The 18,975-nt window shown below is 41.8% G+C and overlaps 1 protein-coding gene across 8 annotated transcripts in view; it reads right to left on the reverse strand.

The window, feature by feature from the left end:
• Window positions 1-18,975, reverse strand: part of DAPK1 (death associated protein kinase 1) — a 212,205-nt gene that overhangs the window by 104,115 nt on the left and 89,115 nt on the right. For all 8 annotated transcript variants that reach the window (XM_059924486.1, XM_059924487.1, XM_059924488.1 and 5 more), the window contains one exon: window positions 197-418. In XM_059924486.1, the coding sequence (XP_059780469.1) occupies window positions 197-418 (222 nt within the window). The remainder of the gene's footprint in view (window positions 1-196; window positions 419-18,975) is intronic.

The raw sequence follows: 18,975 nt of genomic DNA on the forward strand, positions 1-18,975 counted from the left end.
GGACCACATCAATGGAAGCTGCTGCAGAATTACTCCAGATAACTGCAGCCAGCCTCAGAGCGCACCACCCACTGCAGTTCTCGAACTTGGCAAAGCCAAGTCAATCCCTGACGCGGCTCCGGGGCTGGTCACTGCGCTGTCCAGCTGCCGCGGAGCCTGCAGCCCACCCTCCTCCCCGCCCAGCCACAGCACTCACAGTTCCAGGATCAGGATGACGTCCGTCTTGTTCTCATAAACCTCGTGCAGGGTGATGACGTTGGGGTGCTGGATCTCCTTCAGGATGCTGACCTCCCTCTCGATATCCTCACGGCTCACGCCCCGCCGGCTGGATTTGGTCCTCCTTTTCTTGATGAATTTGGCGGCATACTGTAGACCGGTGCTTTTCTCACGGCATTTCTTCACGACTGCAAACTGCCCACTGAAGAGAGAAGGCAGAAGAGGTCCCAGGTCATTTATACATTCTTTATTGTTCACTAAAACCCAGGTTTGGGCCAGGATGTGGCCCCATGCCGGTGCGGGGGCGGGGAGGCGGGGGTAGGGGGTGGGGGTGTGGGAGGACAACAGGATTATAAATTGGAAAGTCCAAAGTGTGGGAAATTAACAAATTCAACAGAGAAATTTCTTCTATATTTCAGTTCCATTAAGCCTGTCTCTTTATGAACATTGTTGCAAAGAACAACAATTTATTTTCTTGAATTAAATTTTATTAACTGGTAATATGCCCCCGTTTCTCTGCTCTCCTCCTTCTCCCCCATTTCAGATTCAGGGACCACGGGAAGGAGCTCCCTCCTGTCTGACCTCATTTCCTTGTTCTTATCCTGTATGTCTAGGAAAGCAAGGGATCGGGACCAACAGAAAAATATATAGGGCCCTGCCTTCAATGACGTACTTCTAGCACCAATATTTGTCAATTGAAACACTCAAAACAACAACAAACAATACAGGTATACCTCATTTTATTGTGCTTCGCTTTACTGTGCTTCATAGATATTTTTATAATTTGAAGGTTTCTGGCAAGCCAGTATTGAGCAAGCCTGTTGGCTCCATTTTTCCAACAGCATTTGCTCACTTTGTGTCTGTGTCACGTTTTGGTAATTCTTGCAATATTTCAAACTTTTTGATAATTGTTATATTTGTTATCATCATCTGTGATCAGTGACCTTTGATGTTATCCCTGAAAAAAGATTACAACTCACTGAAGGCTCAGATGATTGTTAGCATTTTTTGGCAATAAATTATTTTTTAACTAAGGTATCTACATTGTTTTGTTTTGTTTTTGCTTTAGATAAAATGCTATTGCACACCTAACAGACTACAGTATAGTATAAACATAGCTTTTATATGCATTGGGAAACCAAAAAATGCCTGTGACTCACTTTATTGTATAATTTGCTGCATTGCCGTGGTCTGGAACTGAACCTGCGATGTCTCTGAGTCTGCCTGTGTATATTTTGTTCAAACTTCAGGGACTGATAAGTCACGTGACCTAAGTAAGACCTTTTGGAGAATGTGAGACAAAGATTTTTTTCTGAGACACTTTGACCCCCAAAAGCTGCTGCCAGTCATCTTGTGACCACTCTTGATCTAAAGCAGAGGCAAAGCTGGTAAAAGGAAAGAAACCAGTAACACTGCAGTAACACTGTGGAGTGGCTGGATCAACCTTAGCCTGAAGTTATCTGCCTTTAGATTTTTCAGCAACATAAGCCAATAAAATTCTCTTTACCACTAAAACCAGTTTGATTTGGGTTTTTTATTTCTTGCAGAGGAAAGCATCCTAAATTCGACAGCAAGCAAACAGAGTCTCCTATCCACATATAAAAGAATATAATAACAGAGCTTGACACAAAATAGTAAGCAGCTGAGATCTTGAGAAGCAAGTAGGCTACCCTGAAAGTAAGTGAAACACAATGGAAGGATGCTTCCTGTGTCAATGGTGGCACCCTCACTTCCTCCCTAACACCCTAGTGCCCAGGGCCCATCCACCCATCACAGGATCTGTATATTTCTTGGCACCTTCTGGGAACTGCTATGTGGAGAATTATCACAGTTATTTCTAGCTAGCTTTATTCTCCTCACATGAAGACAAAAGGGATAGAAAAATCAAATTAAGGCTAATATTTTGATGTTAAAGAATCGATACTTTAAAACGTTACTCATTTACTTTGGCAGCGGGAGGCCAGTGAAGAAAAAATACATAATGAAGGATTATTTTTATAGCAGTGTCAATTTTTTTTCATGACAACTTATTAATACCATCTTTCCCCCTGCAGCAGGAGAGCAGAGAAGCTGAAGAATAAATCACATGGGAACACTAGCACCTATTGCCCTTAAACTCACAACCTTAAAGAGTCATGGGATCTGTTATGACTTTATTACAACCATTTCCTGATTTCTTTGGGGAGTGAAGAACTGGGCTTTCTCTCTAGTGGGGGGTGGGAGGTGGGAGGTGAGCAGCAGATATGGGGCTTATGGAGGAAAGAGAAAAAACAGCCTGAATACAAAACAAAGTTAGTTACTGCTTTACAGAGGCCAGTGAAGTGGTGCTTGTATCCCCTCTCCTCTCAAAGACAGTATCATGTCCCCACTGAGCACTCTCAAGGGGCCCCAGGCCAGCCCAGGACCCCCAACCCATAGCAACCGATGCTTCCAGGAGCTGGGCCTTGCACATATCTTGCAGTCACAGTCACTTGTCTCGGGGGCTGTAAAGGCAGACTCAAGGCAAACTCAGTGGTTTGAATCACACTGCTTTAAAAAACAAAAGCAAAGAGCCAAAAGCCTGCTGAATGCAAGCCTGAACTCAAAGGCTATCCCGAATGTGTTTTCACTGCCAATGTTCCATGCTGACCTTTTTTTTTTTTTAAAGTCTTGGACATTCTTTTTTTTTTAAGCTAAACTTTAAAAAAAAAATTATTTATTTATGGCTGCATGGGGTCTTCGTTGCTGCGTGCAGGCTTTCTCTAGTTGCGGCAAGCGGGGGCTACTCTTCATTGAGGTGTGCGGGCTTCTCATTGAGGTGGCTTCTCTTGTTGCGGAGCATGGGCTCTAGGCACGTGGGCTTCAGTAGTTGTGGCACACGGGCTCAGCAGTTGTGGCTCGCGGGCTCTAGAGTGCAGGCTCAGTAGTTGTGGCGCATGGGCTTAGTTGCTCCACAGCATGTGGGATCTTCCCGGACCAGGGCTCGAACCCGTGTCCCCTGCACTGGCAGGTGGATTCTTAACCACTGTGCCACCAGGAAAACCCTTCATGTTGACTTTTGATGCTTTTAATTATGGGAAGTGAGAGCATCAGGCCCCCCAACCCTAAGGGCTGGGTTCAGGCATGGTTCTGAACATCCTATGTGTCGAGGCCAGTAGTGTGTGCACAGATCTAAGCTGACCATGTTGTCCAGGTTTGCAATGAAACATCTGGAACCCATCCCCTTACCAAATCATTGATCCCTCACTCACACTTCAGGGTCCCCTCATGAGGGGTGCTGGTGGGAGAGGAGGGGCCGGCAGGTGGGAAAGGCCCCCACGCAGGAGAGGATGTGATTCTAGTGCCCCACGGCAGCATGCTAGCGTTCTGGATAACCTTGGCTGCAGAGGGTGTAGAACAATTTTGGAAAACACCTTTTAGACTTATCTCAATGCTGTCTCTTTAAAGACACTTCTCCTTATTTATTGCCAACTCTTGAACAATCTGCCTCCCCACCCCCTTGCTCCAATGAGTGCTGCACCCCTGAGTCCACAGGGAACCTCATAACCCTCTGTGGCACCTGCTGTTTCCTGTTTCTTGCCCATTTCCACCCCTCCCAAGACCGTAATCCCTTCAGGACCAAGGGCTGTCGGGTGCATCTTCTGTCCCCGAGGCCCTTGGTGCAGAGCCCCGCCAGGAGCCCATGCACAATGCTGATGTCCTGTTCTTGAATTCCGAATCTATAATCCTAAAAACCACAGGTGCTAAACTGAAGCTGCCTCAACTGTAATTCCATAGAGCCGTGGAGCCGTGAGGGGCATAGACTGCCTGTATTTGAATGCCTAGTAGCTGCGTACCTGTGGGCTTACTTAACCTACTTAATCACTCTGCCTCACTTTCCTTACCTGTAAAGTGGGTACAATATAGTGCCTACCTTGGAGGGTTGTTGGGATGGAAGGAGCTAAATGAGCTAAGATGGGTCAAGTGGTTAGAACAGTTCCTGGCAATAGTAAATCTTCAGTAACTGTGAGCTATTTTCTTCCAAAACTGGAGGATTTTTTGGTTTTTTTTTTAATTTATTTTTTGGCTGCATTGGGTCTTCATTGCTGCGTGTGGGCTTTCTCTAGATGTGGTGAGCGGGGGCTACTCTTCTTTGCGGTGCACGTGCTTCTCACTGTGGTGGCTTCTCTTGCTGCGGAGCACGGGCTCTAGGCATGTGGGCTTCAGTAGTTGTGGCACACGGGCTCAGTAGTTGTGGCTCACGGGCTCTAGTGCGCAGGCTCAGTAGTTGTGGTGCACAGGCTTAGTTGCTCTGTGGGCTGTGGGGTCTTCCCGGACCAGGGCTCAAACTCATGTCCCTCTGCCTTGGCAGGTGGATTCTTAACCACTGCACCACCAGGGAAGTCCCCAAAACTGGAGTTATTGTCATTAGCTCACGGTTGGTCAAATCTCAAAGCGCTGCAGTATTACCCCCAAAATGTCACCTCTCATGACTGCCTGGGGGAAGAGAGCCCTAAAAGGAAAAGCAACGCAAAACACACACACAGCAGGGCAATGCTCTGTTAAAGTATGTAAAACTGCTGCTAAATCTGGAGGCTGGCTCCAGCCTTCCAACACAGCCTCCCGTCCCCCTTCTTCTCACTGCCCCACCCCGAGGGAGAGGAGCTGCTCAGGACTCCTGCTCCCTGAAGCTGGCTGCACTCAGCGCCTGGGACGAGGATGGAGTCCCAGCTGAGCCACATGCAAGGCCCACGGGGAGGGGCTTGGTGTGACTCGGTGATGCTCGTCAGGCATTTCCACAGGGCCACCTCCTCAGGTGACCAGCAGGCTGAGGACAGACTCCTCGGAGAAGACATTCATCTCTAACACAGTGATTTGCTTTGCAAGGCCTAATTCCAGTTGGGCTCTTGGTTAACTGCTGCTGCCATCCTTCCCTTCCTGGGCGCCTGGCCCCCGTCTCCCTCACGCCCACATTCCACCCTGGATTTGGCCACATTGGGGGAAAGTCCTCTTCTCCAACCACCCCCCTCCCCGCCACTGAAAAGACAATTTGCTTGGGATTTTTGTGGCAAGGGCTTTTAAATTGTGAGCTCCCAGAGTAACATCCTGATCCAGCTTCCAGGGTGAGCTCTGGGCAGGAGGAGAGTAAGCACACACAGAGAAACCAGGCCACCATTGCTGCCCACTTGGGGGACTGCTTGTCGCTCCAGCCCCCCTCCCGTGACAAACACACGAGGCTCCTCAGTGAATGATGCCCACACAGGCTGCGGTGCCGGTTCCATGGGTAGGGAATGTACCTTCCTCACTAGAAAACAAAAACTCACTGTATACTATCATTTAAACTTGACGAAACAGAGTACAGGCTATCCTCATTTTTTGTGGGATCCATATTTGTGAATTCACTTACTCCCTAACATTTATTTTTAACCTAAAAAATCAATACTCGCAGTACTTTTGTGGTCATTTGTGGATTTGACTAGTCAGATGGGCATGTTCCCAGCTGAGCTCGGTCAAGGCCACACTCTGCCTTCCTTTTTCAGCTCTCACACTGTAAACAGTGTCCACTTTACAGTCTGTTTAGTGTCATGGTTTTTTGTTTTGTTTTGTTTTTTGTTTTGGGATTTTTTTAAGATTGCATTTTGTGTTTTTTGTTTGTGATTTCGTTATTTAAAATGGCCCCTAAGCATGGCATTGAAGTGCTGTCCAGTGTTTGTTAAGCACGGAGGCTATGGTGCACCTTACAGAGAAAACGTGTGCTAGATAAGCGGTGTTGGCTGTGAGTTCAATGTTAGTGAATCAACAATATATATTAAATAAGGTGCCTTTAAACAGAAACACACATCAAACAAGGTTATGCATTGATCTGTTGGTGAAAATGTGACCAGAGGCTCACTGGTACCTAACCTTGTATGTCCTCCAGAACCAATGGTTCAGTATCTGTTATTCAGTGTTTGTGGTGAATTTATAGAACGTACGACAATGAGAATTAACTGCGTGTCATTTTAAAAAACTCTACTAACCTTTCATCATTTAATAACTAACAGTTTGCTGCACTAGGTACAGACAGCCACACTCATTTTAAAATGAAAACTTTCAATTCAATGTAATAAGCATTTATTAACCTCTATTGGCCAGATGAGTATAAAAAGAAGGAGACCCATCCCTGCATTAAAGACTTACCTACTAAAAAAATGTGTTTTAAACATAATCACAAATTTTATTAAAAAGAGAAAAACTTAGAGGGCAGACAGCAGAAGCAATAAGAACTACAATCCTGCAGCCTGTGGAAAAAAAACCACATTCACAGAAAGATAGACAAGGTGAAAAGGCAGAGGGCTATGTACCAGATGAAGGAAGAAGATAAAACCCCAGAAAAACAACTAAATGAAATGGAGATGGGCAACTGTCCAGAAAAAGAATTCAGAATAATGATAGGGAAGATGATCCAGGACCTCGGAAAAACAACGGAGGCAAAGATCGAGAAGATGAAAGAAATGTTTAACAAAGATCTAGAAGAATTAAAGAACAAACAAACAGATGAACAATACAATAACTGAAATGAAAAATACACTAGAAGCAATCAGTAGCAGAATAACTGAGGCAGAAGAACGGATAAGTGACCTGGAGGAGAGAATGGTGGAATTCACTGCCACAGAACAGAATAAAGAAAAAAGAATGAAAAGAAATGAAGACAGCCTAAGAGACCTCTGGGACAACATTAAATGCAACAACATTTGCATTATAGGGGTCCCAGAAGGAGAAGAGAGAGAGAAAGGACCTGAGAAAATATTTGAAGAGATTATAGTCGAAAACTTCCCTAACATGGGAAAGGAAATAGCCACCCAAGTCCAGGAAGTGCAGAGAGTCCCAGGCAAGATAAACCCAAGGAGAAACACGCTGAGGCACATAGTAATCAAATTTGCAAAAATTAAACACAAAGAAAAATTATTGAAAGCAGCAAGGGAAAAATGACAAAAAACATACAAAGGAACTCCCATAAGGTTAACAGCTGATTTCTCAGCAGAAACTCTAAAAGACAGAAGGGAGTGGCATGATATACTTAAAAGTGATGAAAGGGAAGAACCTACAACCAAGATTACTCTACCTGGCAAGGATCTCATTCAGATTCAATGGAGAAATCAAAAGCTTTACAGACAAGCAAAAGCTAAGAGAATTCAGCACCACCAAACCAGCTCTACAACAAATGCTAAAGGAACTTCCCTAAGTGGGAAACACAAGAGAAGAAAAGGACCTACAAAAACAAACCCAAAACAATTAAGAAAATGGTAATAGGAACATACATATCAATAATTACCTTAAATGTGAATGGATAACATGCTCCAACCAAAAGACACAAGCTTGCTGAATGGATACAAAAACAAGACACATATATATGCTGTCTACAAGAGACCCACTTCAGACCTAGGGACACATACAGACTGAGAGTGAGGGGATGGAAAAAGATATTCCATGCAAATGGAAATCAAAAGAAAGCTGGAGTAGCAATACTCATATCAGATAAAATACACTTTAAAATACAGAATGTTACAAGAGACAAGGAAGGACACTACATAATGATCAAGGGATCAATTCAAGAAGAAGATACAACAATTACAAATATATATGCACCCAACATAGGAGCACGTCAATACATAAGGCAACTGCTAACAGCTATAAAACAGGAAATCGACAGTAACATAGTAATACTGGGGGACTTTAACACCTCACTTAACACCAATGGACAGATCATCCAAACAGAAAATTAATGAGGAAACACAAGTTTTAAGTGACACAATGGACCAGCTAGATTTAATTGATATTAATAGGACATTCCATCCAAACCCAGCAGATTACACTTCCTTCTCAAGTGCACATGGAACATTCTCCAGGATAGATCACATCTTGGGTCACAAATCAAGCCTCAGTAAATTTAAGAAAATTGAAATCATATCAAGCATCTTTTCTGACCACAACGCTATGAGATTAGAAATCAATCACAGGGAAAAGAACGTAAAAAACACAAACACATGGAGGCTAAACAATACGTTATTAAATAACCAAGAGATCACTGAAGAAATCAAAGAGGAAATCAAAAAATGCCTAGAGACAAATGACAATGAAAACACGAAGATCCAAAACCTATGGGATGCAGCAAAAGCAGTTCTAAGAGGAAAGGTGATAGCAATACAATCTTACCTCAAGAAACAGCAAACATTGCAAATAAACAATCTAACATTACACCTAAAGGAACTAGAGAAAGAAGAACAAACAAAACCCAAAGTTAGCAAAAGAAAAGAAATCATAAAGATCAGAGCAGAAATAAATGAAATAGAAACAAAGAAAACAATAGCAAAGATCAATAAAACTAAAAGCTGGTTCTTTGAGAAGATAAACAAAATTGATAAACCATTAGCTAGACAAATCAAGAAAACGAGGGAAAGGACTCAAATCAATAAAATTAGAAATGAAAAAGGAGAAGTTACAACAGACACCGCAGAAATACAAAGCATCCTAAGAGACTACTACAAGCAACTCAATGCAATAAAATGGACAACCTGGAAGAAATGGACAAATTCTTAGAAAGGTATAACCTTCCAAGACTGAACCAGGAAGAAATAGAAAATATGAACAGACCAATCACAAGTAGTGAAATTGAAACTGTGATGAAAAATCTTCCAACAAACAAAAGTCCAGGACCAGATGGCTTCACAGGTGAATTCTATCAAACATTTAGAGAAGAGCTAACACCCATCCTTCTCAAATTCTTCCAAAAATTTGCAGAGGAAGGAAAACTCCCAAACTCATTCTATGAGGCCACCATCACCCTGATACCAAAACCAGAAAAAGATAGTACAAAAAAAGAAAACTACATACCAATATCACTGATGAATATAGATGCAAAAATCCTCAACAAAATACTAGCAAACAGAATCCAACAACACATTAAAAGGATCATACACCACGATCAAGTGGGATTTATCCCAGGGATGCAAGGATTCTTCAATATATGCAAATCAATCAATGTGATACACCATATTAACAGATTGAATAATAAAAACCATATGATCATCTCAATAGATGCAGAAAAAGCTTTTGACAAAATTCAACACCCATTTCTGATAAAAACTCTCCAGAAAGTGTGCACAGCGGGAACCTACTTCAACATAATAAAGGCCATATACGACAAACCCACAGCAAACATCATTCTCAATGGTGAAAAACTGAAACCATTTCCTCTAAGATCAGGAACGAGACAAGGATGTCCACTCTCACCACTATTATTCAACATAGTTTTGGAAGTCCTAGCCATGGCAGTCAGGGAAGAAAAAGAAATAAAAGGAATACAAATTGGAAAAGAAGAAGTAAAACTGTCACTGTTTGCAGATGACATGATACTCTACATAGAGAATCCTAGAGATGCCACCAGAAAACTACTAGAGCTAATCAATGAATTTGGTAAAGTTGCAGGATACAAAATTAATGCACAGAAATCTCTTGCATTCCTATACACTAATGATGAAAAATCTGAGAGTGAAATTAAGGAAATACTCCCATTTACCATTGCAACAAAAAGAATAAAATACCTAGGAATAAACCTACCTAGGGAGACAAAAGACCCGTATGCAGAAAACTATAAGACAGTGATGAAAGAAATTAAAGATGATACCACAGATGGAGAGATATACCATGTTCTTGGATTGGAAGAATCAATATTGTGAAAATGACTATACTACCCAAAGCCATCTACAGATTCAATGCAATCCCTATCAAATTACCAATGGCATTTTTTACAGAACTATAACAAAAAATCTTAAAATTTTTATGGAGACACAAAATACCCCAAATAGCCAAAGCAGCCTTGAGGGGAAAAAACGGAGCTGGAGGAATCAGACTCCCTGACTTCAGATTATACTACAAAGCTACAGTAATCAAGACAATATGGTACTGGCACAAAAACAGAAATATAGATCAATGGAACAGGGGAGAATGCCCAGAGAAAATCCACGCACCTATGGTCAACTAACCTATGACAAAGGAGCAAGGATATACAATGAAGAAAAGACAGTCTCTTCAATAAGTGGTGCTGGGTAAACTGGACAGCTACATGTAAAAGAATGAAATTAGAACACTCCCTAACACCATATACAAAAATAAACTCAAAAAAACAAAAAAAAAAAAAGAGAGAAAAACTTTAGCTAAAAGGAGCAAAGCTTCATATAAAACAACCTAATCTAATTTCCAATCTGATTTTTTGGTCTAATTTACCAATATATCTAATTTAAACAGTACCCTTTTAGTCACTCAGTGAACTGTATCCAGGATGCTATGCAAGGTGTTTTACATATATTATCTTATTAATAACCACAACTATGGGATTCACATTATCACTGTCTCTTCTATCAATGAGATAACCAAGCCTCAGAGAGATTTTTAAAAATCGCCCCAAATCATTCAGGAAGTAAGTTGCATAATTGAGAAATGAATTCAAACGCAAGTGCATTTGCCTCCAAAGCTCTATTCACTGAGCACAGTTGCTGTGCTGGGCTTGTGTCCATTTTGTCTGAAATACAAGCCACTCCTGTGAAGTCACAGACAGGACTGGAGCATCATTCAGGGAAGAGTTTTGTGAGGGCAAGGCAAAGAGAGGGGCCTTGTGGTTAAGTAAGTTTGGGCAATGCAGCCTCCTCCTCCCCACTGAAAACTCAGACAGTGTTTTAATTAACTGAAACCATGGCTTTAACATGCTCAGAGGGGCTCTCCAATAAAAAGAGAACCCTGTTTGTATGTGTGCTTAGGAAGCACGATACTAACAATGAGAAAGAAACACAGAAGGTTCATTCTCAAGGTCAGCACACAAGGATCACACACAGTTGGTGAAGAATTTGTGTATATTTCACTGCGCATTAAAAATAAACTTGTTGTGGGACTTCCCTAGTGGTCCAGTGGTAAAGCCTTCCAATGCAGGGGACATGGGTTCGATCCCTGGTCAGGGAACTAAGATCCAACATGCTGCAGGGCAACTGAGCCAGTGCACCTCAACTAGAGAGAGAAAACCCACACGCCACAACTAGAGAGAAGCCCGTGCGCTGCAACGAAGAGCCCATGTGCTGCAACGAAAGATCCTGCATGCCACAATGAAGATCCTGCGTGCCACAACTAAGACCCCATGTAGCCAAAAATAATACATACATACATACATACATAAATAAACCTGTTGAACTTTGTTTAATCCAGTCAGGATTTTATTTTATTTTACCTTATTTTATTTTGGCTGGATTGGGTCTTTGTTTGCTGTGTGCGAGTGGGTGCTACCCTTCGTTGCGGTGCGCAGGCTTCTTATTGCGGTGGCTTCTCTTTTTGTGGCGCACAGGCTCTAGGCGTATGGGCTTCAGTAGTTGCAGCACGTGGGCTCCATAGTTGTGGCACATGGGCCCTAGAGCGCAGGCTCAGTAGTTGTAGCGCTTAGTTGCTCCGCGGCATGTGGGATCTTCCCGGACCAGGGATTGAACCTGTGTCCCCTGCACTGGCAGGCGGATTCTTAACCACTGCACCACCAGGTAAGTCCCCAGGTTTTGTTTTGAAATTCATTTCTCTGTGGCAGTTTTGCTCTCACTTGGGGAAAGACTGGATGGACACACAATGTCAGAGAAAATGCTGCATTTAGAATGAAGAGCAAACTGGCTGGAGTGACAGAGTGACAATTTTTTCTACCTTATGGGTTGGTGCCTACCCTAGGGCCTGACATTTTCATCATCGACCTTGATCCAGACACTACATTTGAACAAGCTCCCACCAAGGAAGGTGGGTGCAGATCCAAAAAGAGTGACTAAAACAGGGTGTAATTTATTCTTTGATTTTAAATATGTATCTACCCAGTGCATATGACAGTTAAAATTATTTTTGGTAACTATTTATGATTGTGACTTCCCCACATTAATGCTGGAAACAGATTTGGATTAAATCAAACAGCTGATCAGTTCCATCTCTCCCCTCCCCCCAAGATTTGCAAAAAGGTTTTTAATTAACACAAAATAATTTTTACTTTTGAATTCATATATCAAGCCCGTGGCAATATTTTAGTGCCGGTTTATGGGTCATCTATTTTTCTTGAAGAGCTGCGTTCTGAGAGTGGCATTGACTCAAATCCTGCTAGAATACTGAAATTACAGGTCTTATATAAGAGGTGAGGTGACAGAAAAGATTTTTCAAGGATGAGTTAACATTTGATAATAATTCACATTTATGGCAGGGGATACAAACCCCAAAGGGTTTATAGAATAAGGGAGGGAGAAGCATGTAACACTGTAATGTGGAAAGGGCCACAAACAGGACATAGCCACTTGGGGCCACTCCAGGGGAGAGGGTGAGTTCAGGAGGCCCAGGTTGTGTCCTGAAGGCTGGGCTCCAGCCAGGAGAGGAAGAAAGTGTGTGTCGGAGGGACGGCTTCCAAGAGCAGGAAGAGCGTGACCCGAGGCAAGGAGGCATGAAAGAGCCTGCATAATATTTCTGAGGGAGGAGGAAGTGATGGGGGAGGTATGAGGGATCCCCACAAACATGGCCCTGCCCAGAGTGCAGCAATGCCAGCCCCAACTCTGCCAACAACATGGGAAAGCAGGGACCTCACTGAGCCTCAGTTTCCACATCTGTGCAAGGGCAATGGCAACATGAAATGAGGCCACGCATGTGAGTGCAGCACATCAAGCACATGTAAAGAATGAAAATTAGCATGCTGTCTCAGCTTCAGATTTCTCAAAGAAGCCAAGATGGTAGTATTTCAGAGGCTGAAAAGCAGCACCTAATTTCGTCTTGGTATTTTTCTTTCCAACATCTTTGAAATCTGAGTGTTAAGTTTCTACATTTTTTTTCCCCATTAGGACTCAACAAAGCTATCTTCATTTTGGATGGGACCTATTTGATTTTCCCCCCTTGGTTCCTAAAGGACCTTGTGGCTTTGATTGTATGCTGAAGTTTTAGCCTGTGGGTAGGTGATGGGAAGCAGATTGAATTTTGTAAAGATGGCCTCAGCCATATCTTCCATCTCACATGCTCTTCCGCAGTGTGGCCCTGCCTCTCCCATCATCCTGGTCCCCTGGAATCTGAGCGTTGCTTGACCACTAGAATGTGACAGAGGTGATTCTGGGGTTTCTGCCTGGGTTGCTCAGCATGCACATTCTTGGGAGCTCCCTCTGGGAATGCAGCCACCATGCTGGGAGAAGCCCAAGCTCTTTGGAGAGGCCGTGTGGATGTGCTCCCATCAATAGCTCCAGCTGAGCTGACAGTAGCTTTAAAAGACCAGCCAGGAGATTGGTTTAACATGGCGGAGTAGAAGGACGTGCACTCACTCCCTCTGGCAAGAGCGCCGGAATCACAACTAACTGCTGAACAATCATCGACAGGAAGACACTGGAACTCACCAAAAAAGATACCCCACATACAAAGACAAAGGAGAAGCCACAATGAGATGCTAAGAGGGGTGCAATCACAATAAAATCAAATCCCATAACTGCTGGGTGGGTGACTCACCAACTGGAGAACACTTATACCATGGAAGTCCACCCACTGGAGTGAAGGTTCTGAGCCCCACGTCAGGCTTCCCAACTTGGGGGTCCAGCAATGGGAGGAGGAATTCCTAGAGAATCAGACTTCGAAGGCTAGCGGGATTTGATTGTAGGACTTCGACAGGACTGGGGGAAACAGAAACTCCACACTTGGAGGGCACACACAAAGTAGTGTGCGCATCGGGACCTAGGGGAAGGAGCAGTAACCCCATAGGAGACTGAACCAGACCTACCTGCTAGTGTTGGAGGGTCACCTGTAGAGGCGAGGGGTGGCTGTGGCTCACCATGGGGACAAGGACACAGGGAGCAGAAGTTCTGGGAGGTACTCCTTGGCATGAGTCCTCCCAGAGTCCGCCATTAGCCCCACCAAAGAGCCAGGTAGGCTACAGTGTTGGGTCGCCTCAGGCCAAACAACCAACAGGGATGGAACCCAGCCCCACCCATCAACAGACAAGTGGATTAAAGTTTTACTGAGCTCTGCCCACAAGAGAAACAACCAGCTCTACCCACCACCAGTCCCTCCCATCAGGAAACTTGCACAAGCCTCTTAGATAGACTCATCCACCAGAGGACGGACATCAGAAGCAAGAAGAACTACAATCCTGCAGCCTGTGGGGGGAAAAAAAAAAACACATTCACAGAGAGATAGACAACACAAAAAGGCAGAGGGCTGAGTACCAGATGAAGGAACAAGACAAAACCCCAGAAAAACAACTAAATGAAGTGGAGATGAGCAACTGTCCAGAAAAAGAATTCAGAATAATGATAGGGAAGATGATCCAGGACCTCGGAAAAACAACGGAGGCAAAGATCAAGAAGATGAAAGAAATGTTTAACAAAGATCTAGAAGAATTAAAGAACAAACACCTAGAAGAATTAAAGAATAAACAAACAGAGATGAACAATACAATAACTGAAATGAAAAATACACTAGAAGCAATCAGTAGCAGAATAACTGAGGCAGAAGAACGGATAAGTGACCTGGAAGACAGAATGGTGGAATTCACTGCCACAGAACAGAATAAAGAAAAAAGAATGAAAAGAAATGAAGACAGACTAAGAGACCTCTGGGACAACATTAAACGCAACAACATTCACATTATAGGAGTCCCAGAAGGAGAAGAGAGAGAGAACAGACCAAAGAAAATATTTGAAGAGATTATAGTCGAAAACTTCCCTAACATGGGAAAGGAAATAGCCACCCAAGTCCAGGAAGCGCAGAGAGTCCCAGGCAAGATAAACCCAAGGAGAAACATGCCGAGACACATAGTAATCAAATTGGCAAAAATTAAAGACAAAGAAAAATTATTGAAAGCAGCAAGGGAAAAACGACAAATAACATACAAGGGAACTCCCATAAGGTTAACAGCTGATTTCTCAGCAGAAACTCTACAAGCCAGAAGGGAGTGGCATGATATACTTAAAAGTGATGAAAGGGAAGAACCTACAACCAAGATTACTCTACCTGGCAAGGATCTCATTCAGATTCAACGGAGAAATCAAAAGCTTTACAGACAAGCAAAAGCTAAGAGAATTCAGCACCACCAAACCAGCTCTACAACAAATGCTAAAGGAACTTCCCTAAGTGGGAAACACAAGAGAAGAAAAGGACCTACAAAAACAAACCCAAAACAATTAAGAAAATGGTCATAGGAACATACATATCAATAATTACCTTAAACGTGAATGGATTACATCCTCCAACCAAAAGACACAGGCTTGCTGAATGGATACAAAAACAAGACCCATATATATGCTGTCTACAAGAGACCCACTTCAGACCTAGGGACACATACAGACTGAGAGTGAGGAGATGGAAAAAGATATTCCATGCAAATGGAAATCAAAAGAAAGCTGGAGTAGCAATACTCATATCAGATAAAATACACTTTAAAATACAGAATGTTACAAGAGACAAGGAAGGACACTACATAATGATCAAGGGATCAATTCAAGAAGAAGATACAACAATTACAAATATATATGCACCCAACATAGGAGCACGTCAATACATAAGGCAACTGCTAACAGCTATAAAACAGGAAATCGACAGTAACACAGTAATACTGGGGGACTTTAACACCTCACTTAACACCAATGGACAGATCATCCAAACAGAAAATTAATGAGGAAACACAAGTTTTAAGTGACACAATGGACCAGCTAGATTTAATTGATATTAATAGGACATTCCATCCAAACCCAGCAGATTACACTTCCTTCTCAAGTGCACATGGAACATTCTCCAGGATAGATCACATCTTGGGTCACAAATCAAGCCTCAGTAAATTTAAGAAAATTGAAATCATATCAAGCATATTTTCTGATCACAACGCTATGAGATTAGAAATCAATTACAGGGAAAAAAACGTAAAAAACACAAACACATGGAGGCTAAAAAATACGTTACTAAGTAACCAAGAGATCATTGAAGAAATCAAAGACGAAATCAAAAATTACCTAGAGACCAATTACAATGAAAACACGATGACCCAAAACCTATGGTATGCAGCAAAAACAGTTCTAAGAAGGAAGTTTATAGCAATACAAGCCTACCTCAAGAAACAAGAAAAATCTCATATAAACAATCTAACCTTACACCTAAAGGAACTAGAGAAAGAAGAACAAACAAAACCCAAAGTTAGTAGAAGGAAATAAATCATAAAGATCAGAGCAGAAATAAGTGAAATAGAAACAAAGAAAACAATAGCAAAGATCAATAAAACTAAAAGCTGGTTCTTTGAGAAGATAAACAAAATTGATAAGCCATTAGCCAGACTCATCAAGAAAAAGAGGGAGAAGACTCAAATCAATAAAATCAGAAATGAAAAAGGAGAAGTTACAACAGACACCACTGAAATACAAAGCATCCTAAGAGACTACTACAAGCAACTCTATGCCAATAAAATGGACAACCTGGAAGAAATGCACACATTCTTAGAAAGGTATAACCTTCCAAGACTGACCAGGAAGAAATAGAAAATATGAGCAGACCAGTCACAAGTAATGAAATTGAAACTGTGATGAAAAATCTTCCAACAAACAAAAGTCCAGGATCAGATGGCTTCACAGGTGAATTCTATCAAGCATTTAGAGAAGAGTTAACACCCATCCTTCTCAAACTCTTCAAAAATATAGCAGAGAGAGGAACACTCCCAAACTCATTCTACGAGGCCACCATCACCGTGATACCAAAACCAGACAAAGATGTCACAAAATAAGAAAACTACAGGACAATATCTATGATGAACATAGATGCAAAAATCCTCAACAAAATACTAGCAAACAGAATCCAACAGCACATTAAAAGGATCATACACCATGATCAAGTGGGGTTTATGCCAGGAATGCAAGGATTCTTCAATATATGCAAATCAATCAATGTGATAAACCATATTAACAAATTGAAGGAGAAAAACCATATGATCATCTCAATAGATGCAGAAAAAGCTTTTGACAAAATTCAACACCCATTTATGATAAAAACCCTCCAGAAAGTAGGCATAGAGGAAACTTACCTCAACATAATAAAGGCCATATATGACAAACCCACAGCCAAAACCATTCTCAATGGTGAAAAACTGAATCCATTCACCCTAAGATCAGGAACAAGACAAGGTGGTCCACTCTTACCACTATTATTCAACATAGTTTTGGAAATTTTAGCCACAGGAATCAGAGAAGAAAAAGAAATAAAAGGAATCCAAATCGGAAAAGAAGAAGTAACGCTGTCACTGTTTGCATATGACATGATACTATACATAGATAATCCTAAAGACACTACCAGAAAACTACTAGAGCTACTCTATGAATTTGGTAAAGTAGCAGGATACAAAATTAAAGCACAGAAATCTCTTGCATTCCTATACACTTATGATGGATAATCTGAAAGAGAAACTAAGGAAACACTCCCATTTACCACTGCAACAAAAAGAATAAAATACCTAGGAATAAACCTACCTAAGGAGACAAAAGACCTGTATGCAGAAAACTATAAGACACTGATTAAAGAAATTAAAGATGATATAAACAGATGGAGAGATATACCATGTTCTTGGATTGGAAGAATCAACATTGTGAAAATGACTCTACTACCCAAAGCAATCTACAGATTCAATGCAATCCTTATCAAACTACCAATAGCATATTTCAGAGACAAAAAATTTCATGATTTGTATGGAAACACAAAAGACCCCAAATAGCCAAAGTAATCTTGAGAAAGAAAAACAGAGCTGGAGGAATCAGGCGCCCAGATTTCAGACTATACTACAAAGCTACAGTAATCAAGACAGTATGGTACTGACAGAAAAATATACATCAGTGGGTCAGGATAGAAAGCCCAGAGATTACCCATGCACATATGGTCACCTTATCTTCGATAAAGGAGGCAAGAATATACAATGGAGAAAAGACAGTCTTTTCAATATGTGGTGCTTCGAAAACTGGACAGCTACATGTAAAAGAATGAAATTAGAACACTCCCTAACACCGTACATGAAAATAAACTCAAAATGGATTAGAGACCTAAATGTAGACTGGACACTATAAAACTCTTAGAGGAAAACATAGGAAGAACACACTTTGACATAAATTACAACAAGATCACTTTTGATCCACCTCCTAGAGTAATGGAAATAAAAACAAAAATAAACAAATGGGACCTAATGAAACTTCAAAGCTTTTGCACAGCAAAGGAAACCACAAACAAGGTGCAAAGACAACCCTCAGAATGGGAGAAAATATTTGCAAGTGAATCAACGGACAAAGGATTAATCTCCAAAATATATAAACAGCTCATGCAGCTCAATATTAAAAAAACAAAAAACTGAATCCAAAAATGGGCAGAAGACCTAAATAGACATTTCTCCAAAGAAGACATACAGATGGCCAAGAAGCACATGAAAAGCTGCTCAACATCACTAATTATTAGAGAAATGCAAATCAAAACTACAATGAGGTATCACCTCACACCAGTTAGAATGGGAATCATCAGAAAATCTGCAAACAACAAACACTGGAGAGGGTGTGGAGAAAAGGGAACCCTCTTGCACTGTTGGTGGGAATATAAATTGATACAGCCACTATGGAGAACAGTATGGAGGTTCCTTAAAAACTAAAAATACAATTACCATATGACCTAGCAATCCCACTACTGGGCATATACCCAGAGAAAACCATAATTCAAAAAGACACATGCACCCCAATGTTCACTGCAGCACTATTTACAATAGCCAGGTCATGG

This window comes from Balaenoptera ricei, chromosome 6, assembly GCF_028023285.1.
Source record: "Balaenoptera ricei isolate mBalRic1 chromosome 6, mBalRic1.hap2, whole genome shotgun sequence".
Lineage (NCBI taxonomy): Eukaryota > Metazoa > Chordata > Mammalia > Artiodactyla > Balaenopteridae > Balaenoptera > Balaenoptera ricei.